This window comes from Ischnura elegans, chromosome 1, assembly GCF_921293095.1.
Source record: "Ischnura elegans chromosome 1, ioIscEleg1.1, whole genome shotgun sequence".
Classification (NCBI taxonomy): domain Eukaryota; kingdom Metazoa; phylum Arthropoda; class Insecta; order Odonata; family Coenagrionidae; genus Ischnura; species Ischnura elegans.
Genome location: NC_060246.1, coordinates 85,013,867 through 85,040,981, shown reverse-complemented (window position 1 = coordinate 85,040,981; position 27,115 = coordinate 85,013,867). Strand labels below are relative to the sequence as shown.

At 37.5% G+C, this 27,115-nt stretch overlaps 2 protein-coding genes and 1 long non-coding RNA gene across 4 annotated transcripts; 1 reads left to right on the top strand and 2 right to left on the bottom strand.

The window, feature by feature from the left end:
* Positions 1-148: 148 nt before the first annotated feature.
* On the bottom strand, positions 149-5,686 carry LOC124165133. The gene is made up of 3 exons (XR_006866123.1): positions 5,304-5,686; positions 544-681; positions 149-445 (listed from the first exon to the last, which is right to left on the bottom strand). It is a non-coding gene; the product is annotated as an uncharacterized LOC124165133 (long non-coding RNA).
* Positions 5,687-5,742: 56 nt separating this feature from the next.
* Positions 5,743-15,282, top strand: LOC124165124 (developmentally-regulated GTP-binding protein 2). Its single transcript, XM_046542431.1, has 8 exons — positions 5,743-5,970; positions 6,087-6,244; positions 6,581-6,751; positions 8,951-9,094; positions 9,666-9,773; positions 9,897-10,054; positions 14,733-14,934; positions 15,035-15,282. Exons 1-8 carry the CDS (start codon positions 5,907-5,909, stop codon positions 15,119-15,121), a joined length of 1,092 nt encoding a protein of 363 aa, XP_046398387.1. The 5' UTR covers positions 5,743-5,906; the 3' UTR covers positions 15,122-15,282.
* LOC124165112 (AP-4 complex accessory subunit Tepsin-like) lies at positions 15,216-23,158 on the bottom strand. 2 transcript variants are annotated; one of them, XM_046542409.1, is made up of 9 exons: positions 23,073-23,158; positions 22,912-22,984; positions 22,273-22,364; positions 22,043-22,201; positions 21,813-21,969; positions 21,545-21,733; positions 19,399-19,531; positions 15,797-15,910; positions 15,216-15,738 (listed from the first exon to the last, which is right to left on the bottom strand). In XM_046542409.1, exons 1-9 carry the CDS (start codon positions 23,106-23,108, stop codon positions 15,390-15,392), a joined length of 1,302 nt encoding a protein of 433 aa, XP_046398365.1. In that variant the 5' UTR covers positions 23,109-23,158; the 3' UTR covers positions 15,216-15,389. The 2 variants fall into 2 exon arrangements, with proteins under 2 accessions (XP_046398365.1, XP_046398374.1); XM_046542418.1 differs by having other exon boundaries at positions 15,216-15,717.
* Between the last annotated feature and the right edge of the window lie 3,957 nt (positions 23,159-27,115).

Sequence of the window (27,115 nt, the reverse complement as noted above, 5' to 3'; positions counted from 1 at the left end):
TCGGAGAGAGACTGCGGGATCTTCCACACTTTCTCCTGTCGCTCTTCTGTGATTGGCTAGAAGAGTGGGTGGGTTGCTAGCACGCTCAAGGTCAGCCGCCTTCAGTTCGGGAATATGGTATAGTACTGCTTCTTTGATTTTTTTTCCGTGAATAGATGGTGTGTGTAGTAGCATATCTAATTATGGGGAAAAGTCAAAGTGATGGATGCAGCCGTTTTGAAGCTATTAAGAGGTAATTCCGTGTCTCAAAACTGTGCTCAATAGACTTGTATTGTTTTGGAATTCATGGCTTGGAATTCATGGATTTATTTATTTTTGAAGTTTTTATATCATGTTACATTTTGAATAGAGATTTGGCATTTTCATATTTTATCTGGCTGTCCAGTTCTAGCCCAAGTTTGATCTTGTGCTACATTTTCTGCTAAAACAGTTCTGGAAAGATTGCCTGAAAAAAATAAAATATGTGAATGAAAATATTTGAAAGAAGGAAAAAAGTTTACCTAGGTGAGCATTTATACTGATTGTTGGGTCTTATTTACTCACAAATGAAGGAGTATTGAAGCATAGTAAGGGTAGAAATCCGCCTATATTTGAAGTAACCTTTAAAGGCATGGAATCCTGTAGAAATCCTTGGAGAAACATACTTGATTGATGTGTGGCATAACCTTTTCCTACTGGTGCCTGCGAGAGGAAAACGTTTTTTGTGCTACGAATATCATGAGACCATTTTAAACCTCTCAGTATGGAGCTCTTTTTTGGGTAGGGGTTGCCCTGATATTCTTCTGCCTCTGATTTGGAACCCAACTCAACAGGGTGCCTGGACAATAGCCCTCTAACCCCATCTTTCGCAACTCCACAGTCAACTTATTGGGAAACCAATATTTTTTTAAACCAAATATTGAATTTGATTTTCAATAATTTACTCTACTATAAGAATAACTTACATTTTTTAAAGCATTGTGTAATTTTAAATGGATTTCTAGCATTGATAGTGACAAATTTTGTGAACACAAGGTAATAATACTTTAAATCCATAATTCCATTATCAGTAACACTTACATTTGTGTAACCCTTTGGTGCCAGACATCGGGTGGAGCCAATGGGCATTTTCATATGCAGAACACCTGACGTCGGGTATAGCTGTCTGATTTTTCAACGCAAACGACCAGACATCATTTCTGCCTGACGCAATGGAAGGGAAGTGACCGCTGAGGTAGCAGCTGTCTGATGCATTCAGGCCCGGCCTGAGACCCAGCTTAGCAAGTCGTTAGGGCCACTCCTCGGCAATTAGGCACGACCCTCCCACTCACTTATGATCATCCTCACCCCAGGAATCCGTTGCGAAGTGGTTATATTGTCAATGATATATTTTGTTGCATACTACAATTTTTTTATTCTTGGAAATGAATTCTTTGTTTTGTTCTGTGTGTCAGCAATTTTTACAGTGGTCTAAGTTTAAATCTTGTAGTCCAGAAGTCCATTATTTTTACCTTGCCCAGTTAGTACCTTATGTTCACTAACTTTGTCATTATTAACACTAGAAATCTATTTAAAATTCCACAATGCTTGAAAAAATGGTCGTAAATCCTTGAGAAGAGTAAATTATTGAAAATCAAGTGCAATATTTATTTGAAAAAACACTGGTAACACAATAATTTGATGGTGGATTTGTGCTACAATAGGGTTACAGGGTGTAATCCAGTGGCCAGAGTAAGGGACGGGCGCCCTGTTGAGTTGGGTCCCAAATCTGAGGGACGAAAATACCAGGGTAACTCCACCCTAAAAAAAGAGCTCCGTACAGAGAGGTTTAAAATATTCTCATGCTACTCTTAGCACTGAAAACGTTTTCCAATTGTAGGCACTGGCAGGAAAGGGTTAAGATTTGCTTATGCACAGAAAAATTGAAAGAATTCATTTTTAAGTACAAAAGAATTTGATTAAGCAACAAAATGTTTCTTTGAAAAAACCATTGACAATATAACCACTTTAGAACGGGTTTCTACAGCAAGGAGGATCATAAATGAGTGGCAGGGTCAGGCTTGATTGTCGAGGAGTGGGTCTTAAGGTCTCGCTAAGCTGGGCCTGAATTGCTATCTCAGCGGTTACCTACTTCCGTTACCCCATGCCAGTTATAGCCGACGTATGTTCGTTTGTGTTGAAAAATCCACTTCAACTATACCCAACGTTTGGTCTTATGCATATGAAAATGCTCGTCAGTTCCACCTGACATTTGGCATGAAAGGGTTAACCTTTAGTTTTAATTAAAACTAAGGAGTCTCAAGATTCTTCTGTCAGGTCATAAATTTTCCTTGTAGGTCAGCAGTGCTTTCGGCAAAGTCAGTTGGTCTAAATTACAAACTCAACGTGGTAAATGTGAAAGTGATATTCAGTTGCAGGCTTTTTGTCGTATGCTTGAAGGAAAAGGAGGCTCCCAGATTACTTCTTTAGTACTCCATGGAAACCTACTTTAATCAGTAGAATACTGTAATAATAATAAAAAATTGTAACTACAATTTATTTATTACTACAAATGAGGAAAGTATGCCAAAAAAAACTGGCTTTCCAGTGGAATACTACATCACCAGAAAACACATTGCCAAAAGAACTTGTGGAAGAGGTGTTGCCAACAATGTGTTTGATACGGAATGTGTCGTCATTTAGGAGAATGATAGAATGAGCATTGGTTAAAATAATTCAAGATGACGATGTGATTGGGGTAAAATGAATTGCTGCTTCATCCAATGTGAAGGGAGCTATTGGACCAGATGAGAAGTTTGAGAAGACAGCTAAAACAATATTTAAGTCTAGGGTAAGTATAAAGGTGGTGTTCGGAGAGATCATGTGGGAGTGACAGGACAAAGACTGAAAAATTACAATTGAGATCAATTACAACTACTCTGGAAGTTCAGTGACAAATTAGAACCAGGAAAACTTCTTTGTATTAGTTATCCATCAGAAATATTCAGAACTTGTTTTCATTTCAATCGTGATGCTGAAACGAAAATTTAAGCACACTACACAGTAAATCAACACTTTGATAAGTAAAACCCATCCTGAAGTCTGTCCTAGGAAGACGGCTTGATGGTGTAATTGGCTAGCACACCTCTCCGTCAAAAAGGAAGCTCTTGGAAGTGCGTTTGAAGTCATTTTTTCATGCATTGCTTTGAAATTCGTCCTCATTGAATAGTGACAAAATATGGTTTATTTCTCCGGCAGTGGCTTAGTAAGCACGACCATCTCATCCGCCAGTGTGGACTTCTGACATCAACACCTTGTTTGTTTAAACCCATCATGAAGTTCACTCTGAGAAGATGGCTCACTGGCGTAATTGGTTAGCACCAGCAATTGGGAGATCTGGGTTCAAATCTCAGATAAGCCAAGTATTTTTTCATGACGAAGTTCATCCTAGATGTGAGTATGTATTACATAGCTTTGTGTCCATTTTTTTTTTCATGTTACTCATGGCTATAATTGATTAAATTCTGAATTCCCTCTTAATCTGTGAATTACTGTACTGTACATAGTTGCATATCGATAATTTAAACTTTCCAATCTATAGGAGGAGGGCCAGATTTACCCAAAGTTACGCTATAGGTACCTCTCTATTAAGCACCCCTCCTCACTTGAGCCTCCCCCCCCCTTCCCGATTTTTATGATATGGCATAGTCACTTGCATGAGGTAAGGTTCAGAAAAAAGGAATAAACAGATAGCATATGGCTGACAGCATAAGTTAATGCTTGAATTTTTACGCAGGGAAAACATAGACAATTCAATTTAAAAAACAGCTTGGAGTAAAACTATATGAGACAGTTTAACTTTCATGCAACTAAAACACTTTATGAATACCCTTTCCAAAAATTATGCCTAGACTTAATTCTTACAACAAAAAAGAAGAGTAACTTCAAAAATAAGAACATTACTTACTGCTGTAACTGAATGAACTGCAGTAGCACGAAATATAATATAAATTACCTAATTTTAAAATGCATGAAGAGCAGTGGTACGAAGGACATTTTCAATTGAACAAGGCCTCTAAAGTACAAATACAGCCAACTGCATATCTTCCTCCAATATCTTCTACAGAAATTAAACTGCATATTAAAAACATGAATGAAGACATAACGAGACCTACCTCAAGCACAACAAGAATTACTTCAAAAGTTTCCTTCTTGTCTTCTTTTCAGCAAATTCATTAATTATGGCATCGCAGTTCAAGTTCAGCTTTAATCTTAACTTAGCACATTTAAGGTCCTAGCAAAGAGCTGGGGCACCTGCAGGCAGATGGAACCCACATAATAAGCCTACTGATGGCGGTTCACTTTGAGGCGCCTCCGGTACAGATCATTACCGGTAGCCTATAGGCTACTGGCTCTGTTATAACAGAAGGTGCCCCTTGGACTGCGATGACCCAAGGCATGTGCCTATTTTGCCTTACAGTAAATTCTGCCCTGATTGGAAGTACTAAATACATTAGCAGGATTTTTTACCCAAACTTTGTACATCATATTCTCACTAACGATAAAGCCAATAGTGCACATCTGTGAATGAGCAATATTGTATTCCAACATTCATATACTATGTAATTCGTATTTTTTGTATTCAGTACGTAATTATTCGTTCCAATATTACTGAATGTAGGAGTCAAGTCTGTACTGCAGACACATAATGGAAAAATATCTAAGGCAAACAAACTATAATGTCCCATTAATGTTGATTTATAATACATTTTCAGTGAGGCTTAAGTTCACTTTCTTTTTATCATACAATGCTGATAGATGAAAAAAAGAGTATGGTTGAAGATGAAGAAATGCATATATGCATTGCAATATATTGTGTAACCTACCTGGGAATGTGTAGCCCCACACAGTGAAGGTGTTATAACCATGGGCGGATCTAGGGAGTGCACAGGGACACGGCCCCCCCCCCACCCCCAGAACCTTAAAAATATGCTAGATTTTTAATAGGTCCCATTATCATTGCATTCGTTTTGTATTACAAGGTATCCTTGTGCCCCCCTCCCCCCTGAACAAAATCCTAGATACGGCCTTCCCTTTCCCCCAGAAAAAAATCCTGGATCCACCCCTGGTTATAACTGTGGGGGGCAGGACCATCTATCTTGGTGATGCCTAAACAAGGAGCATGGTTGCCTTTTGGTGAAGCAAAATTGGCTGCCGATTGTGGGGTCTATATAGTTCAAATCCCATGTGAAGACTTTTGGCATTACAAGTTATAATCCTCGAGGCGTGAGGTAGCCTGTGGAAAGGAACTGATTCCCAACACAGAATGCATGAAATTTACATACCTGTGGTTTATGCCAGGGTGAGCTTTACTCCCAATCTTGGGATGTGAATGAACCTACTAGTTCTTTTGAATCATTTTCCAGTTTCACTTTGCCCAATTTCACATGTCTTCTGATCCTTTCCATGGCCTTCATTGCAGGATTAAAGTATTTTCGTGGGAAGCTCATTATATATACTTTAGCATGAACAAAAATTATGCAGCACTAGGCACATGCCGACTGTCGCAAATCCTTGAGCTATCTCTTGGATGCTGTTATTATCAAAACTATCAAGCCAGTGATAAATTTCTCAATATTAATCAATGCAAAATTTATGGAAAGAATTTTCATACATTTCATTAAGCCTCTTCGAAGGAGATATAAATTTTTAAAGGGTGCGCCAGCCCACTGCTGATCGTGCGACACCCAACGGTTCTTTCCACAACTGAAGAAGATGAGGCCGATTTCCGTAAAACATCTTGTTGTTCACGTGTTTTGGTGCTATTAATTAAACGCCGAAACAACTGCTGAATGGCCTTTTATTTAAACTTTTAATTGGTTTTCAAGCTAGGTAATGTTGATTACAGTAATTTCGCGATAGAAATTGATTGGAGTTTCACTTAAGAGATGGGTATCTTAGAGAAAATTTCGGAAATAGAGAAAGAAATTGCTAGAACCCAAAAAAATAAAGGTATGTTTGTCATCCACTACCATGGCATTTGATTCTAAACTTTCTTTATATTGTATAGAAAATGAATGTGGAAAATCTTACTTCTGTAAACCTTATGTGCGTGCAATTTGTTGCAGCTACTGAATACCATCTGGGAGTATTGAAAGCGAAGCTAGCGAAGTATAGAGCTCAGCTTTTGGAACCTTCTAAGAAATCAGAGAAAGGTGATGGATTTGATGTCTTGAAGTCGGGAGATGCAAGAGTGGCACTAATAGGTTTTCCATCTGTTGGCAAGGTCTGCATCCTCTTAATAAACACCTGTTCTAAGTTACCTCATATAGTTAGCTGAATGTGAAAGTATTGCGCGTATTTGGAAATAAGACCATATTATTTTTATAACTGTTGATATACATTCAGTTATGTGTGTTCTTGCGTGCAATAGTGCGGGATAACTTATTTGATCATAGTTAATATGGTCAGTTGAAGTGGCATCTGTCTCAATGAAATCAGTTTATTCCTTGATGAAAAATATAACAGCATGAACCTAGATTTTAATTGCTTGTTAATTTCCACCATATTATTATTATTTTAGAAGTGTACTTATTGTCTCTATTCTTTCATTTGCGGGCAGTCAACTTTACTGAGCACATTGACTGCTACGGAGAGTGAAGCTGCGGCTTATGAGTTTACGACGCTGACATGTATTCCAGGAGTTATTGAATACAAAGGAGCAAACATACAGCTTCTTGACTTGCCCGGAATCATTGAAGGAGCTTCTCAAGGGAAAGGAAGAGGGAGACAGGTAAGACTAAAACAATTCCTATTCAAAATGTGTTGCATTGGTGTTATTAATGGTCAATGTGTTCGCCTGGTGTACCATCTGATCGTCATGTCCTTTTGCTCCTTGTTTTTCTTGCTTTCTCCTTGTTTAATTACAAGCCCTTTCGATGTCAGTTCTAATTCCTATCATACTAATTTCTAATAACCATTATTGCAACTTCTCATGCTTTTTAATTGACACTCCTCGATTTTTCTACACTTTTGGAATTATGGGCTACTACTTCATTATTTTAATGTGTAGTATTATGTAAATGGCCTGGAGCAATCCCCGGAAATTTATTTCAAGGGAAACACACCAGTAGTATGCTTTAATGTTGCTAAAATGTGTAAAATATTTCATGTCATTTATAATATGTGTGGGATTTTTCCCCTTTACCTGTCCCCACCACTGCAGTTTTCCCCTGTGAATGGTCTTACAATAGGTAATAGAGTACTTAATGTTGTTTTAATTATAATCCTGCATCTACATAGGCATTTTATATGCACCTACCACATTTAGCTTGAGCATCAGTTTTATCTGGTTCCCATTTGAGTTTCAATTTAAGGACATTATTGCTTTAAAAGCCTTACACATGATGAAGACTTTAAATAAAGCTGAAGGATCTAAGGTTTTCCCGGCGAATAGACTGGAGGAAGAGTTCTCGGGTTTCCAGCCGGGTCCAAGGGTTTTTCTGTACCGACGTTTTGAAGGCTAAGTCATCCATCGTCTTCAGGGTGAAGTCTGTCTTTGTCTTCAGAGTGCATTCACCCTGAAGACGATGGCAGACTTAGCCTTCGAAACATCGGTGCAGAAAAACCCTTGGACCCAGCTGGAAACCCAAGAACTCTTCCTCCAGTTTAAATAAAGCTGCCTATCAACTTTGTCACTGACAAATGTATACCCTCAACTGGTCTCTGAAATCATGATACAGATATTCACCTTTATTAGCCTGTGTACAAACCCGAACAAGATATGAGCAGCTTGTGCCTGGGCTGTAGACACCACTCTTGAAAGCTCTGCTTGAGATATCAATTTTACAATGCCGCATCCGTACCCAGTGACTTCACGAGGTTTATTTACACAGGCCTCACCCCCAGCAATGAAAATTTTCAGAGTCAAAAAGGTTTTTTGAAGAAGGTAGTACTGATATTTCAGATAACTCTAGCATATGTTTTGCACAAATCATCTCAAATAATGAGCTACCATTTTTGCATTTTACATGCTTGTAATACACAATTTATGAATGTTTTACATATATCAGTTATTTTGGATTGTGGATTGGAGTAAATTATGTGTAAGAGCATATCTATGTATATTAAATATTTCCTTTTGATTGGGATGATTTTATGATGCTAACAACGTGGAAAGACTGTTGATGTAAGTGATCTTTATAATTGCTATCTCCGAATATTTTGAGACCAGATTTTATTGCTCGTGTCTAGCAGAAAATATGGTATAATTCCTGGTAAGAATATTTTTTAGCCTTTTAATAATCCCTCCAATAAGTTTTTCTGGTTGGTGATGGTTATGTGGAGGCCATCCTGAGCTGGTCACCACTTACATGACCTGACCAACCCCTTCATTTGAACCTTCCATGACAAAAGGCTCTGAGGTAAATGTGGGACCAGAGAAACCTGACCTCTTCCATTGTAAATTAAACTTTTTAGATTATACAACTTAGCTGCTAGCTATAGCTTTTATCAATATCTTTGTCGGATTATGATTACACTGGTTTTTTTTATCGATGTTCTATGATCAATTTTAGCTATTTCACATATTATGAGAGTGATACAAAACTGTGACAATTGAAAAATGAAAGGAAGACGAGAGGGAAAAATATTTTGCTCTCTAACTTGTGTAACCTCTAATGAGGCTGTCCATTGTCAGCCACTCACTGTTCTAAGAAGTGTCTTTTATAGCGCTTTGGTAATGTGCCACCAGTGGACTTGGTGCAGAGTTGTCACAGAATCCAAGATGATTCTTTTGTATGTATGACCTCACCGCAAAGTGCCACAACTCAACACTTCTATTACTTAGAGTTATGGAAGTTCATTTTATGTTACTGAGTCCTCTCAGCTACAATTTCCCCGATGCCTTGGTCAAGGTGTTCTCAGCCCTCATGAAGAGTCTAGAAACTCTTTCTAGCATGTTGAACATGTATTTACTTAATATTTGTTTTAGGTCATTGCTGTAGCTAGAACTGCGGATGTGGTATTGATGATGCTGGATGCTACAAAGGGTGATGTGCAAAGAGAATTATTAGAAAAAGAATTGGAGGCAGTTGGTATTCGTCTCAATAAGAAAAGGCCTAATATTTATTTTAAGGTAAGCCACGTTGTATGTCTGTTTATTATGGTTAAATGCTATTCTTTAGCCGTTGGTTATGGTGATATTACATGCAATTGAGTTATTAGGCCTATCGAATACAAACATCCATATCATAAAAGTCTAAAATGCACTCCAATGGGACTGGCAGCCATGACCTATGGCAAAGCAAGAAAATTGAATGGCTGTACTGAGGGCAAAATAATATATTTCTGTTTGAAGACTTTTTTTAAGCCAGTTGTACAAAAGGAGAAGTGTTGATGGATATCCTCGCATTATGTATAAGGAAATCAAAACTAACATTTGTGCTGTAAAGAATCTGTATTTTTTGTCTGAGGGATAAGTGGGAATTATTATTATTGTTGAAAAATGTATTATAAAAGGATCTCAATGGTCATTTGCTATGCATGGTATAGTGTGCTGGCACTTACTTAATTATTGCTCCATTCAAATACTTTTGCGAATAACTTTCTTTTGCACCTTACATTAAGATGACTTGGATGAATTGCCATGATATGATTTTCTTATTTAAACCTGTTATTCATTATGTATTTGATGATTTTTTTTCTAGATTAAAAAGGGTGGTGGGGTGGCATTTAATTCCACATGCCCATTATCAAGGGTAGATGAGAAATTGGTCCAGATGATCCTTCATGAATATAAGATTTTCAATGCAGAGGTTTGTATATTTTGTATTTCATTTCATACTCAATCACTTAACTAACAAATCCTGTTGAAGGATAGATGAAAAGCTATTTGTTGTAATTCATATGGTAAATAAACTTAAAATATTTCTTTAAAGGTCCTGTTTAGAGAAGACTGTTCTGCTGATGAATTGATAGATGTAATATCTGCAAATCGTGTTTACCTCCCATGCGTATACGTGTATAATAAAATTGATCAAATTTCAATTGAGGAGGTAGACCGAATAGCCAGGTCTCCATACAGCTGTGTTGTAAGGTGAGACAATTTAATGGCCGAGTTTGAAGCCCATCAAGCTATTTCATATATTTACTTTTTTTTACTTTAAATACTTATTGTTTTAAAAATCTTGCTCCCTTTATTAAATTTGAGGTTAAATGAGAGTGAACAATTTTAACATCCAAATTTGGAACCCACAGTACCATTGCATTTGTAATCATATTAACCCTTTCGAGACGGTGGAGTTTTCGTCTTAGCAAGACTGCTGTACTAAGCCGCAAGAGACTTTTCTTTCCCATGGTACAGAGCATTTTTGCGAGACATTCGTTAAGAAGGGTCTCGCGGATAATCACAAGCTCTCAGCTCCAACCTTTTTCGATCCCTCCGGGATCCCAGCGGGGACTCCGCATTATCTCGGACTCCGAGAGTAGTTGTGCTCTGTCTTTTCCGGGTTTACGACTCTACCTGTGGCATTGGTTGGTGGTCAACTTATGCATTGCTTATATGTAGTATTTGGCACATGGATAATTGTTGCTTGCACGTAAATTTCAGACTTTGAATTGAATTCCTCATTTCTTTCTGTGCATTGTCAAATTTTAAACGAAGTTGTAAGGTCAATAATAACGCATTTAATGCGGCAACAATTTCCATGTTGTTGTTTATACTGAAATAGAGATATAAGTTAATATTTATCATAGAATTTCATTTAAAAATGGTAAACGCTGCTCAAAAGACAAAGAATTCAATTCTTAGTTAATATTTCTTGAGAAAAGAAGAAATATTTACTTCGAAACCTGACTGGATAAAGAATTGTATGACTGCGGTCCCTTACCACTAAGGGCCGTATTCTTAGTCGACCCTACATAACAAAAGGCCCCTACATGCGTTTCTCAGTCGACCCTACATAAGTGGTGGGGGGTAATTCCGTCGTCAAGCTCTCTGAAATGACCTAGATGATGGCACAGCGCCAATTTTCCACTCTGGTTGTGTGATGGGAACTAACTATGGGACTAAGAAAAGACGTCCGATAATTTTCGGGCGTATTGTTAGGGTAACGGCTCAAGGTAAATAAACAATACGTGTCGTCCGCCAGGTCTTGTCGGTACCTTAATTATCGCTACAAATACTCTCATATCGAGCCAAAAGTAGAACCTAATTGTCTTCAAAATACTTCAAAAGCGGTCTGTATAAGATAGTAATAAGTATGGAGCAAATATGAGCATTGACGTGGGAACTTACGTTGCATCATCAAGGTTCGTCATTCGCTTTCACCTTCCGTAGTTAAGTTTATTATGTGGCAAATAGTGGCATGAAAATACGTTTTCTATGGTTATATGGAAACGAAGTATTAGTTTCCCAAAAGTATAACAAGTGCCAAACGTGAAAAATATTATTATATACTCGTAGAAACAAGGTGATGTATACCGCTATATTGTTCTTATTAGTTCAGTCAATTTTATAATTTATTTAACTTGGTGGTTATAAAGTGGTAGTATTATTGCATTTCCGCTGTGTTACTGTACATTTTAAAATGGCTTGAGTGAGGTCGTCTCCCTTAATATCCATTGTAATGTAGATTCTTTAATCGAAGTGATCAGCAGACGATATTTGGCCGCCATGTTTTTGTAGGATGTAGGGTTGGTTCGGGTACCCTACATCAAGTAGGGCCCGTTTAGTTCCAAAAATGGCCATATGTAGGGCGAGATCGGTTTATGTAGGGGCTGATGACGTATCCAGGGTCGGTTGACCCTACAGGGTCGACTATGAATACAGCCCTAAGAAGGATATAATGAGACGAGGGGTCCAGGTATTTGCTCCCAGATTTTGAGGGTAAAGCCTAAACCCTGCAGTGTTGGGTCCCGAAACAAAGACATTTTACACCCCCTGCCGTCTTAAAAGAGTGAGAGCTAGGAGACTTATATATTGGGCATTGGTTCATTTGTGTAAGAAAACCTCTGACGAAAATATGCGGCTTTCGTCTCCTGGGTCAAGAAATGTCCCCACATATATTTTGGTCTTCAGTTGGGAAAAGGTTAAAGAGCCATAACAGGTGTGCTTAATACCATAGTTATGTACCTTTAGGGCCAGATATTTACTTTTAATAATATCTATTAAAACTTCAGTAGTCTGAAAACCGGCATGAATGAAATCGTCCATTATACGAATTCAAATAATTCTTAATCTGAACTAATATGCTTTATTATCTCGTTCAAATAATCTCACCTTAATGTTACAACTGTACCATACTCCTGTTACCACTAATGAAGCATTATTAAGCCAACCCGTAATGCTTTAGAAGAGGTTTTAAGAACACTTCTTTCTTTATTTTCCTTTTCTGTAATTTTTAAGGTTTTTGTAAACCCTCAAAAACTTCAGAAATTGAAAAATTATAAGCACATACATATAGCATAATAACATGCATAATAGCATTCATAATTACAAGCATATAAAATTGCTTGCATTCAAAGCTGGTGTCATGAAGCCATTTTGTGAGATTGTTATGTTTAGCATTTGTAATGAGAAATAAGTGTCCAGCATAGGTACCATATTTGCACGAATCGAAGATGAGCTTTTTTTGCTCCCAACTCCTTCAAAACTCCTGCCCGTCTTACAATCTGATGCAAAATTCTTGACTTCAATTGGGTTGCATAATCTACGCCTGAAAAAAAAATTATGGATACCCGAGTTTGCCACCTGATTGCTGTACAATGAAAAACCAACTTTAAAAATAGCTGAGCAGTAATTTAGCTTATTTAATTTTGTGTTTAAGTAAAAAAACATTTTCCATTTTTTGGCCGCAGGCAAAATCGGTGCGTGACAATCAGTCGCTAGGTGCACTTCTGCGGTGTACACAAGTTCGCTTGCTTTACCCTGGGTTTGGCTCTGTTCAAGTAAAAGCTTGATCAACTCACCAAAATGTTCGTGTGATTGGTTACTATTTACCTAAATTGTAATGTTGAAGCCTCAATGCCCTCGTGGAATAAACTGTTACAAAGTCGTTTCAACTGTCTCAGAGCAACAGTAAGAAGGCAACATGATTTGTCTCTGATTAAGGAGATCGATTAAATTGTGATTCATGCCTCTCAGAGTATTATGATGAGAGAGAAAAGAAGTCACTACCGCTTTCAAAAGATAAGTTATAATATTTACAGAGAAAAATTACAAATCTGCTGCTGGAAGAGTATTTGGTGTTTTGGAATGTTAGATGCTGGAGACAAGATTCGATTAAGATTTTCTCTTGTGTAGCAACAAGGAGAGCATTTTTGGACCTCAAAAAGGAAGGTATGAAGAATTTGAAACAAAACTTAGCGACTTTGTTATATTCCAGTGGGCTAAAGGAGTACCAGTTTCTAGCAAAATTATTCAAGTGAAAGCAAAAGAATTTTGAAGAGAAGCTGGTTGAATTCCAGCGTTTTGTGATAAGAAAACAACATGAAAAAAGGATATCTTCTTGGCCAAGTAGGTAATGCTGACCAGATGCCGGTTTACTTTGATATGCCCTGTGCATATACAGTAACAAAGAAAAGATAAGGAAGTGAAGATATATTATTCCTCAATATTTTGGTGCCAAGGAAAAATGAAATAATAAAGAAATTTATTATATTTATTGGAGTTGCAACCTCAAAACTCCTGTCATGGATATTCAAAGCATTCAGCAATCAGAAGATAAAAAAAGATAATGGACGCAAAAAAAACAAACACAACAACAAACATAAGTATAAAAATTCAAATAGAATATTTGTATAGGCATTAGTATTTGTCTTACAAATTATTGTTCAAAATAAATTTTTCTCGACCACTATGTATGTGAAAGTTTTTCTGCCACCTTATGATAAATATTGGAAATAATGTTTTGCCTCCTCCTAAAATGTTTGGCATGAGGTTCTATTGCCTGTTATCATCAATTAATCAACACCTTCTCTTTATTCGATCCTATGAATTCAAAATGGCTAGGTCCACTCTTTTTCAATTGTGCATTGTCTCACATTTACTGTCGTTGAGACTACTGCTGACCTGCTATTGCATACTGCTCTTCTGATGTAATACTGGGTATTCCAAAGATCATGAACCATGTAGCTGGAACATAAAAATACATTGAAATCTTGATAGGTCAGATATTGTGTGGTATTTAATTCACTGCATTGCTGTGGTTGTATTAAGCCTTACTATGGTAATAACAGCTGGGAATGGTTCGGTTGTAACATCCGTGGTTGCATGCTTTTTGGCACCTGTAATATGACTTTTAGAAGTGGATGCATTCTGTTACCATGGGATATCTGATCATTGCTCAGTAGTCAATTTATATGCTGTCTTATCTCTTAGAGAATCGCATCAAGCCATGGGAAGAGGTTATCACTAGTGTTATAGTTGTAGGGCTACAGTTCAATTTCTTCTTCCACCAATGTCTTTTTATCTTGTCATTTGCAGGCAATAGAATTAAGCCAAAATCTGTTGCCTGTATTATTCAGGTTGAGGTTAAAATGCATTAGGGTATGGAGGGAATGTATGTGTTAGGTGTTGCCCATCAGCAGTCTATTCATCTGCTTGAGTTACTCACTCAAGATTGTTGCTGAAGCGTCTATTTGGTCCTTAGGGTTCCTTACCATTAGTCTAGGTCCTATCATCACTGTGAAATGTTTTTACAAGGTAACTTGAATGAAGAGCAATTTCCTGTTTCCATCAAATGCAAACTAATGTTAATAATCTTCTTTTTCAGCTGTAACATGAAACTTAACCTTGACTTTTTACTTGAGGAACTATGGGAATACTTATCCTTGATTCGAGTTTACACGAAAAAGCCTGGTGCTCCTCCAGATTTTGATGATGGTTTGATTTTAAGGAGAGGTGTGACTGTTGAGCATGTTTGTCATTCAATTCATCGTACTCTGGCTGCAGTTTTCAAATATGCTCTGGTTTGGGTAAGTAGGTACATCAAAGAGTGACCAATTTCCATGACCTAGTGTTCTTCTGTTTTATGGAAAAAAGTGTGTCAGGACTGATATGACTGCTTAATTTCAGGGCACAAGTACGAAGTACTCACCACAACGAGTTGGCCTGCATCACATCATGCACGATGAGGATGTTATACAAATTGTTAAAAAATAGCTGGTGAAACCAAACGAGTGGCAGAAATCATGTTAAGTATCTAGGGGTAAAAGATCTTTCATCCCACTCCAAGCATTGTTCAATAAACTAAATGTTCTGGAAATTTTTGCATTAAATATTGCATATGTTATTTTTTGTTTTTATACAAAAATCACAAAGTATACACAGTTTTATTTCTCTCATTAGAACCTTTGAGGTGGAATGACGAGAATGGAGTCAACAGCCACTGTTAAGCATTTTTCATCTTTTAGACATAATTTTTGTAATATCATCGAGTAACATTTCTGTTACTTAAGATGAATTTCAGTTTTCTTGACTTGGCATTGACATTTGCAATACTGAGTGTGTTCTTCTCTAGAGTTTCTAATGCTGGCATCATTATTGCAGAACATATTTCTGGTGCAACTTTGCCAACTTGCAAAAACCATTCTAAAAAGAGCAAAGCCACCATGAGACACTTGGCACTGGATTTTTCAGTGAAAGATGCAGCTCCTTCACTGGCATGCTTAGCGCTTTCCTCGGGAATTGACTGACCATTGGCGATTAAATATTGAAATAGAGACTGAAGTAAAATGATGCCATCCATTTTGCTGCACCTGTAAAGTTGTGAAAATAAACTATTACCATCTATTAAAATTCTGATTCAAGGTTGGAATTTAATTCTCAAGAACTTACTGGGTCATGGTTTTGTCAAGTTCTGATGGTGTCAGTGGTAGGTCCTTGGTTGAGCAAAAATTTTCAATGAACTTTTTCTCAACTGCACTTTCCTTAGCTGATATCATATCCAATCTGAAATAAGACAGTACTATTTAGTTAATGGACAAAAACTTTTCTATAAGAAATAACTTTTCTATTAGGGGGAGACTTTTGTTAATTGAATAGGTATCCTAATGTCTCCAAATGATACATTTATTACATAATACATGAAGATAAGTTAGTAGAGTTGAAGCACTGAGAAAGTACATAGTAAATATTTTATTCCGAAAGAGTGTGCCCAAATTAATTGAATTGGACACTCAAAGAATTGAGGTACAGGAATGAAATATGAGAGAAGGCATACGTTCATATGCTATCTGGCACGAATCAGTCAATGAGGAACTTGCATGGGTCGTAGATTGCTCTAAAAACTATTTTGAATAAGTCAAATGGATACATTAGCTCGCAAAAATACCTTCAGTTTCTCCATTCAACATCAAAAGAAATAAAAAAATTGCATTTAAAATCGAGAAAAATTTCTCTGAGCCGACCACTGCGCGAAGACACCCGAGCGTTGCCGAGGCCAGGCGTGACGTCATAGGTGCCTAAACAACCGTAGGTAGTAGGGAAATACGCTGAGCACATGGTGTAAAATTTGTTTTGGGGGAGTATTTAGCCGCTCATCGTCACTTTATTTTGTTCTGTTATTCTTGGACAAGTTTTCCTATTGCTATTATATTATATGCTATATTGCTACTATATTAATAATGCGGCATCGGGATGATGAAGTACAAGCGTTTCACTTCGTGTGTTTTGGTTATCAGAAAAATGGATGATAACGTTGCCACTAGTTCGAATAGTACACCTGAAATTCATCTACGTCTACGTAATACCCCGCAAGCCACCTAAAAGGCGTGTGGCATGGGGTGTTAGGACACCAGTCTTTTTTTAGGACACCAAAAATTGATGCCACGACCCTCATGGAATTTGTTAAGACAAATTATTACTATACGTTGGCGGCAAATCGAGTTGTAAAAGAAACTTGTAATACTGGAGGATAACGATCGTAAGCTGTGCTGTTGACATTAGAGTAAGCTGTGCTGTTGAATTTGGCAACGCCGGATTTACGGAGAAGGTAGTCCTATCCGTCCTACGGTACGAATTCACAGCAAAACAGTCTGCACACAATCCACATGTGAGATCGCGAATCGGTTCCGCTGCCAACACACACATAAGCTACAACCTATTTCAATTATATAGGTAAATCCATAAACAATATACTAGCATATACCATAAAAATATAGTGGGAAATAGGCAAATACTCTTACCAAAAACTGGATGTCACTATCACATTCTTATATTCATCACGTAGGTACAACTTACAATAACAGAACTCGTTATGATGAATACAACTATTTATTCACTGATTTAAACCCTTAAATTAGCCCACACAAGTGACACAGGTGACATTTCTCACTACTATTCGTTGAAATAATGGAATAACAAACTTCACACACAGTTTTTATTTCAATAGCGTGATCGTGAAATGTCATATCTACGGTGAACAACGGAGATTAGCACGCCACTGACAATTTTTACACTACTGTTAGACATTTATCGATGGCGTAATAGCACTTTTTACAATTCAATCACGATGGAACACTGATAACTCTAGGCCGATATTTTTCAACCTTGTCAAACTTTGTGCATTACAACCACTGGCACTGTGATTATTAGCAGTAGCTTAACGGGAGATGTCACGTTGAAAATAACACTATTTTGGCACAAAAATGTTCCTAGATGTCTCCAATCAGCGAGCAAAAGTTGCATTGACTGGAATTCACCCCATAATACAAGCACAGACAGTCCTAAACGACGAATTCTCCGGTACCTACGAATAAACGGATGAATTTATTGTGTATAAAAGCTAAGCGGACATTAGTAAACATCAAAATCGTTCTAATTACATACTTAAATGAATGATATGCCGTCGATAACATAAACTTACAATTAACGAATCCTCCTTCCAATGGCCGTGGCTCAGACTCCTACAACGATGTTATTAAGGTATTATCAAATTTTTGGTTTAACTGCTCCAGTTTTATATTTTATGCCCTTACTCAGATATTAATATTATAAATAATGCAAAATACGAGGGCTTCCAAGCCTCTATCGTCGGATATTTATCTTTAAATATAAAATAATCAACACGTCAAACAAACGAAGCTCTCACAACTGCTGGCAACTATTACAAACAATCACAACAATAGCTTCGCGTGATGTTTAGGCACCTTTGACGTCATCGAGGCTTCGTCGGCAGTGGCTTGGGGGGTGAGGGAGTTTTTCCCGCGCTTTAAAATTCGTTATATCTATCATTAAATATCTCGCGAAGGAAAACTCATTTTACATGCGGTTTTCTTTGTTGTATTCAGAAAATAATTTTCTGTCCGCCTATGAAATAAAAAAAATTCATGCAAGTTCCCCATTGTTGAAGGAAGAGATACGACAATATTTTAGTCATATACATTAGACTCGTTGATATGAACAACCTTGTTATGAAGCTCTCGTTTTTATGAAATAAATCATTGGTCCTGATGAAAAGGCCAATCCAATCTATAGTATAATGAAGTGTTATTACAAAATTACAAACCTTGGTCTCGGTCGTGGCAGCAAGAAAAAGAACTTCATTATAAAGTTCCAAGGACAAGCAATGGCATTTAGGTGGCTATACACAACACAAAGTCATTATTAGGCATTATTATTACGCTACGTTTAAGTTCTCTTCGTGCACTTAATTCAGGAAGATATCAACCATCAATTGTGTCATGCAGAAGCCACGTGGATGTTGTTGACCATTAGTGACGTCGGGTGGTCATGACAGTTGGTAGACAAAAAGAAACTGCTGAATGAATTTGGAGGGCAAAAGCTAGGCAGTCGAAAATTGTTTTCTCTGGTATCACTCTTCAAGCAGATGGCTTCAAAGCCAATTGAGTATATTTGAAGATATTATTTTGTTGGGAATTTACCTCTTAAGTGGCAAAAAATTCTAGAGAGCACCATTGATGCTTTATTTCGTTCATATGATAAGAAGCTATTGTCATTTCAGATCCATCTATCTTTAATTTGATTTCCATCGAGCTATCCCTGGTAGATGGGATTGTTATTCATTTTAATTAGAGTTACTTATTATTTAGTTTTTAATAAATTATGAGGAAGTGCTGTGATTAACGACAATTACCTGTATTCTTCCATTAATAACATGAAACGAATGTGCTTGTTTTTATGCACATTAGGAATCGCATATATAATGCACACGACTCGGAAGCTATTAAGCACTGTGACTATAAGTATGGGAAATTGAAGAGAAATTTTGACGAGGTATTTTTTTTGCAATGATTCCTAAAATAGAGACTTCATTTTTACGAACCCCTGGTTTTTTGGTCTTGTGAACTTAGTAATCGCAAGAGTCTACTGTAAGACCAAAATCTTCAACAAAGTATTTGTTTAACTAAGGCTATGGGTTTGTGTTGCACTTGTGGAGGCTTAATTTCATCTTTCTCTATCCTTAGGGGAAGGCATACTTTTCTATTGATTCCGATGATGACATAACAGCACTTGATTTTTGTCGCTGTCCAAATCCATCAAATTTTGACAGCTTAGGAGCATCATCTTCATCTGTTTCCCAACCTCCCCCAGCTTTTCCAGGAATGTGAGCTGTGAAAGATAAATAAGAAATTTCTATGAAGAAACTATCATAAGGAACTGTGTAATATAACATCCCATACCCATTGCCAAACTGTCTAGGCATACTGCCACAGTTGTTGCATGTATGACTAAAGAGATAATTTATTATTAAAAAGCTTTTAACTACTTATCCTTAGTTACAAAAATCATCACCATTCAGAATTACCAAACTTACGCATTAAATTCCATTGAAATAAGCTTTAAGTTGTCAGCTCATTAGTTAGAGCTGGATTGGGACACCATTTGCCTGATAGACAAAAAGGATAACAGAGAGGCTTCAAAACTTGTAGTAGATTTTCCCAGAAGAATGAAATAAGTAAAAGCTGTAAGAAAAATCCAGCCCCCATAAAAGTAAAAATTGGTGGAAACCACTCAGGTAGGGTAGGTAGGAAACCATTCATTGTAATAGGGTAGTTTCCTTCATCAAAGAAAATGAAAGGTATTGATTGCGATTCGTTACCCACCATTAGTGTATTCATAATATACAAATTATTTGGTTTTAGATATACCGGTTTAGACGAATGGCAATGGTCAATTTTTATCCTCATTCGAAAAAGGCCAGATTGGCGCCCATGCGATGCCACTCCACGTGACGTCACAGGGACCTAGTTTCTATACGAGTAGATAGGAGTTTTACAACGTCTGAGATTACCAATGCATGCATGAGGCACAGACTTCAGGAAAACATCTCTTAATAATCACCTATTAAAACTGCCTATGGTCGGAAAGTTCCCTTCATTTGTTAGGGTATTAATAATCCATATATAAGCCAAGCACTACCTGCTAGCAGCCAGCATCGCAGCGGCACACAATACCCTCGCCCCAATGTCACCTCACACGGCGAAAGCGGGATTCAGAATGACGTCACACTGGCTATTCCCAGCATTCATACTTAGCCGTCGCGTTTTCGCGCTCTTGAAAATTTTCGCTTTTCATTAAATCGCAAAAAATAGATATCGTCATTTAAAAATCTAGAAGCGTGAAACGTGTACTCCACGAGTAATGATCTTTCGATTTAGGCAATTAAAAAGGTATAGCAAACCACACTATTCTCATTTGTATATCAGAAATAATGTTTGATAGCAAAAAAATGTCCCGCACAAAATACATGACTGGGAATACCAACAGGTTGTCTAATATTTGGGTATAGATTATTCAATTTTCCTCTAGTCCTGGTAACTTGGACATAATGCCTCACTTCAAATATTTATGTTGAAATATAATATTCACTTGAAGAAAAGGTAACTTCTTGCTTTTAGATTTTCAATGTGATTAAAACATGTTCACTTTATCTATGTGGGCGTGGCTAAAGCAAGTTTTGATGAGTGGAGGGAAAGTTTCTCGACACCTGACTTTCCTTTTGCCAATCAGAAGACAGCAGTCGTGGCCTGGTGCTTTGGATAGTCACTCTTGATCAGATATTCAGTCTGGCCTCTTAGACTTGTGTGTGACCGCTGTGATAACATCGTGGAGCAGCATTGCCAAACCTCATGCATTCTCCATGTATGTCTTGAAGTATGCCTTTCATCAAGCGTACCACATTCAGCATGGTAGCTGACAATATCATGGGCCTCTGTGAAGGGATTATCCCCAATACCTTCAAAGAGTAGACTTCCTTTCCTTATTACCGACTATAAGGGTCCCATGTGAAGCTTTCGGACTGTTAAAAACTTGCATTATCCGATACGGACAACCCTGAACAAGAACCCTCGTTGTTCAATATAATCCTGGTAAAATAGCTGAATGCCATACCCCGTTCGTGGGTTATTCTCATGCTAGTGGCTGGGGTGAGCTCTCCCATCGTCCATTCAAACTACCCATAGGGCTGAAAATCTGAGTGAGTAAGGAGAGGTTGAGCCTGAGGATACTTTAGAGCTGTGATTGGGACAAAAGTACATGAATTTGATGATCACTTGCTTTGTCATACCTCGGTGTTAAAAACACCTTGATAGCTATGCTATGTTGCTTAAACGTATAACCTACTTTTCACTTCCTCAACAGGGCTAGGAACAACTTCAGATGAAGCTTCCAAGTTCTCTTCCTTTAGCTCGATCACAGGAGGTTCATAATTTCCAGCAGGCCCATAAAGACAATATTTAATGTCTTCATTGAAATCATCTGTTGGGCTAAGTAACTTTTCAAAGTAATCCATAACTTTTCCCTTAATTGTATCTATAAAAAAATAAAACATAAAATGAAAGCTAAATCAATCACAAATACGAATATTTATCTATGAGCTTATCAAGTCTACCTTTCTCAGCTGCACTGTTGCCAAAGCCATGATATTTGCCTTGGGAGATCCCTTGGGATCCAAGGGCACCAAGCTGAACCTTACTTCTTGGTGCCTCTTGGACTCCTTCCTCATCTTTGCGAAGTAGATTGGGATCAAACAGCACTTGCAGTAAATTCTGAGGGAAATGTTAATGATTACAGTAAAGCCTAAAATGTTTCCTGATTAGTATGTGGCAAACATTTGTTTACCTGAGCAGCCCGCACAACAGCATCAGCAGTTCTGCTACTACCAAAATAGCTTGTACTTCGGTTAACAGTGGACATTTTTATGTGGCCATCATTTTTCCTTAACAAAGTTCTAAAGCTGATATGTCCCTTTAACACTAAGTGATGCATTATCTTGAGGACCTAGGTATGAATGGAGAGTTTTGAAAGTCTTTGTTACCATTCAATAATAAAATTGAATGTAGGCTACTCACCTTTAGTTTTACGTTATTAGATTGTCGACCTAGTCTTTGCAGTAAATATCCCACAAGACGAGTACAGTGAGGGTCAGCTAAAAAAGTTATTTCTTTAAAAAATGTCAGGAATATTTACATTGCTGTAATTTCATCTACCCAAAGATATTTATAAGAAGGTTAGAATGAAACCGTTTAAATACAAGTCGCTTCAAGAAAAAGTGCAAAGTTTAGGAGTAATAATTCATGACTAATTGATAAATATTGTTAAACTAGAAGTCATCGAGCGTCCTGGTCTTTATAGGGACTTCACACTAGAACCTCAAAATAAGACCGATTTTTGTGTTTTTGTGGTAGTTTGAAATCTTAGTTACATTCACAAATATTAATATTTAAAAAATTACCAGGACCCCAGAAGTACAACACATGGCAAATTATGGGAACGTCATACATCTAAACCCTTTCCAACGGGAAAACACACGTGGTAAATATAAAAATTAAATTAAATAGAGATCACTGGGATTTTGAAGAAGGAACTAGTACAACGCAATGTATGGAGTATGTATTCATGAATATTAAGGCAATTAGACCGAAAAAATAGGTCCACCGATGTGCTTGACAAATCATGAAATTTATTCCACCCTCAATACTCAAGGATACTTTCTATTTCTTCGAGCATATAGCCAGGAGTAGGATCTCCGTCATCAGCTGTAGCTCTAGTCATTAACGGAAGCTAAAAAGTTAAAAAAGAAGGGACTCAAATTTATTCTATTGCCTTTAATAAAAAAACACAAATGAAACTAATAAAAATCGTTCATTACATAGTGAGAAAAAGCCACTTTGTCGGCAATATCCATCTTGATACTCGAGGCACACAAATTAACTTCTTGTTTGGGATCCGACTGCCATGGCGTATTTAGTGCTTCACTTTTTTATGTTGGTATCGATAGTATCGTCGTATCGTTATATATCGAAGTAGACACGAACCAAATTCAAACGAAAGCGCGTACTTGTTGTAAGTTTTCATTTTCCTTGTTTTGGCTGAAGATTTCTGCATGATTTAATGCCTTTATCATTGATCATGGGTTGACTTATTTTGTATCTGTAAGAGAAGTTATCGCGTTCCTTTTCTCGTTGCTACTTTACAACTACATGGAGGTTGTGCAGGTGGACTGTTTTCTACCAAATCGGTTTAAATAGTTTTGCCTCTTTATCTCAAGTCAGAATATTTGGATGGATAAATTATGAACACTTTCCGTGCCATTAACAGCCATGCATACTTCCTCCTAATTTTAATGTTGCTCATAGCTGAAATATTAACATACGGACAAATGGGTTGCATTGTTTGCATGGGCTGAATAATAGTCGACATTTTCTTTCTGTTAGGTTCTTAATCATGTGAATATGTGAATGCTACGTAGCGAGTTATTGCAATTTTTATGTGAGTCACCAAAATTCGCAAATTTCATTTCTGACTCAATATTTTAAAGCTTATGACTGTAGAGCAAGATGTCGTGACTTTTAAAAAAAAATAACTCGGTGTGGCGGCTACGGCATTATTTAATATTCACTCTTCGCTTAGCTTCGTGATTATATATTAAAGTATCCTATCGATTAAGGTAGGTTACCATGGACAGCCTAGAAGTATTTTGGCAGCCTTCCCTTCCTTCATGTAATTTTATCCTCAATTCACAACAATCTTCTATATTATTTCTACTGTATAGATACCTTTTTCTCAACTTATACGCCACCAAACTCTACAAATGAGGTACCAAAATGGACAGTATTTATCAGAGAACATGCGACGGCATACCTTACTTCCTAAATATTGCTATTGTTTCCTAAAATTGCTTTTTAAATAATTAAAAAAAAAACAAAAAAAACTGTAAATATTCCTGATGTTAACGGCGCAAAAACTGATACATTTGTTCATTTGCAACAATATCTCGCATTCTTTGAATATATTTTATCAAAATGCGGCTGATTCCACATTCAAGTCTCCTGTTGATATGTAAGTATGAGTCATCATGTGCGTTTAACAGAGGATAATGTAATTATTTCCAATGTTGTGTTTAAAGAGGTCCTCTGACCTCAATTTTGTACATGAACATTCCAATTAAATTTGTACAAAAGACCCTGCCTTTTTTTCTACATTTTAAAATTAGAAACGCGCCTATCCCTCTGGGAGCGGGCGCATCACGCTCGTCTTGATAATCTCCTTTTCATTCTATATAAAGATCCTATTCTCTTCATTCCTCTCCGTTATTCACCCAACACTCTTCCCTCTAGCACTATTTTCAACATCCACTCCCTGCTAAGTACTCGCTGCGTCCATATCCTCTGTCTCCTCCGTATCTCGTATATAACCCCCTCTCTTCACCCACCATGTCCAGCACTTCGTATTACCTATTCCTCTTCACCCACTTCACCTTCTTCATTTCTCTCCACACCCACATCTCGAACGCCTCCAGTCTTCTCTCGTCCTTCTTCCTAAGTGACCATATTTCCGCACCGTAGAGCTCTACACTTCAGATCAGAGTCTTCACTAACCTTTTTTTTTAACTCTTACACAACGATCCTCTAATAACCTCCTACCTTTTCATGAATGCCTCCTTGCTAACACAATTCTCTTCCTCATGTCCTTACTGCAGTATCTGTTTTCCTCTAATGTGCTGCCTAGATAGTGTGATTGCTCGACATTCCTCGCTCGCGATGCTTTACAAAACCGCATTGCCTTGGTCTTCTTGTGATTACTCCTCACGCCATACTCACGGCGCTTATCTAATGAATCCACTAGAGCCTGTAGCCCCTTTGCTGACTGGCCAATCAACGCCTGATCATCCGCGAACTGTTTGAAACTGATATAAACTTTTAAAATAGGGGTATCACTGATTTAAACATCATTCCCCCCACTTTTACTTCAGCCTCAAACTCATACCACGCATCTCTTACCGTATCCTCCGCGTACACGTTAAAAGGCAACAGAGTTAGTGGACCTTTTTTTGTTTCATTGAATTTCTGAAAAAGGTGTGCCATTAGTTTTATTATGCCGAGTTTCGAACAAAATTTAATATGGGCATATTTTGATTAAGTCAAAATTATAATACTCATTACAGCCATATCCTTGATAAAATATAAAACACTCATAGTATTTTTCACACTTTAATACACAACTACACTGTAGACCATAAGTGAACTCCATGGCCAAAAAGTGATTAAATTATGGTCGATAGTGGACTTAAATCAATTGTGAAAATTACTATCGGTATTTTATATTTTAAAATGGATATATCGTATTTCCATCACTTCAAGCCTGAAACGGTTTCATACCTCATTATAATGCTGGGCATGGTGGTTGAGGAGATACAGCTTGTAGATGAGATACGGAGGAGACAGAGGGTATGGATGGAGCGAATACTTAGCGGAGGGGATGTTGAAAACGAAGTTAGAGGGTAGAATGTTGGGTATGGAGAATAAGGAAGAGAATAGCATTTTTAGATAGAATAGGAATATTTTAGGGAGTAGGTCTTCTTATGAATTAAAGAGGGAAGTAAATGAAAGAAGGGGAGGCTGTCAGCATGCATTTTTAAGTACTCCATGGAAACCTATCTTAATCGGAATAAAACTTAAAATAATATAATGCTGTTGGGAGCATGGTAGCCTATTGGGTAGAGCTCTGGGATGCGGACCTGTAGTTCTTAAGTAAATCCGTGTTCAAGCTTCGGACATGCCATGAAAAATCTTCGAAGTGCGAGGTGGTTCCGGGGAAGGAAGTGTCTCCTACCCTGAATGTGTGAAAATGCTCACAAATGTGTATTAGTATGGGTTGAGCTCTATCCTTACCTATCCCAACCAACCTCACTGAGTTATTGAGTGAGTGATTGTCACTGGTCAACGATTCGAAGAGTTTCTCCATAAAACCATCACGCTTCATGATGTTGCACCTTAAGTTGTGACGCCTTCCTCTTACGATTTTCATCAAGCTTCTTTTTTCACCAACTTTCCTTCCTCATTGCTCTCTCGCCCGATCTAACTGATCTCCATCATCCCTTTGGAGTAGCACATTGTGAATGTTTCTACCCTTCGTTTCGTTGCGGTTTTTAACTCTTAGCGGACTTAGAGGTGATTCAAATTGCACCATGCTGCTGTGGTTCCGATTACTAGTGAGATGTCCCCCTTACTTAATACCCCTTCCTCCTCATCGATCGCCATCTCAGTGTTGTGCTGAAACGGTAGGTTGATGTATTAGAGGGAGAAGAGCGGTGATTTGGACCTTTTAGGTGAGACCTAAACCACCAAGCTGACCTTCTTTATGCGCTAATTGATTAGGGTTATTGTAAACTAGCTCATATTTCGACCCTGTAGTTTTAAGAGAGTTCCCGTACAATTTTGAAGGTTAAATATGTGTTTAATAAGTGTGCAATAGCATCGGCTTAAAATGCAGGTATTCTCTTTTGGGCAGGTATTTTCGTAGAAGGGTGATGCTGGAAATAATTGAGCCGGCGCGGGCACGGCGGTACGACGTTTTAAAAACGCAACAATTGTTGTCGGAATATTTTATTTATTTTTGTACCCGACAACTTCACGAAGAAACTTAAGTGCAGATTAAAGAATTAACGATGCACCTCATGGCTCGAAAAGAAATTCTTAAGAGACCACTGATACAGTTGTGGATCCAGGATAGGGATAAGGGGGGAGCTAAGTAGGAAGTAACCTCCCAGCAGTAGTGGGGGTCCGAAAAAATTATCATTCTATCTATTGTGAATTGGATATCCAAGGGGGGTATAGCCCCCTTAGCCCCCCTACATCGGCTACTGCACCCATACATATCTTCGTATAAATATTCGGAATTATGATATTATGA

Excerpts from the sequence above, each read along its gene's own strand:
- LOC124165124 (XM_046542431.1), top strand. The coding sequence starts at position 5,907 with ATGGGTATCTTAGAGAAAATTTCGGAAATAGAGAAAGAAATTGCTAGA. Across the intron at positions 5,971-6,086 it reads TAGAACCCAAAAAAATAAAG|CTACTGAATACCATCTGGGA; the intron begins GTATGTTTGTCA and ends AATTTGTTGCAG. Across the intron at positions 9,774-9,896 it reads ATAAGATTTTCAATGCAGAG|GTCCTGTTTAGAGAAGACTG; the intron begins GTTTGTATATTT and ends ATTTCTTTAAAG.
- LOC124165112 (XM_046542409.1), bottom strand. The coding sequence starts at position 23,108 with ATGGATATTGCCGACAAAGTGGCTTTTTCTCACTAT. Across the intron at positions 22,985-23,072 it reads AAGTGGCTTTTTCTCACTAT|CTTCCGTTAATGACTAGAGC; the intron begins GTAATGAACGAT and ends TTAACTTTTTAG. Across the intron at positions 21,970-22,042 it reads CTGTTGTGCGGGCTGCTCAG|AATTTACTGCAAGTGCTGTT; the intron begins GTAAACAAATGT and ends CATTTCCCTCAG.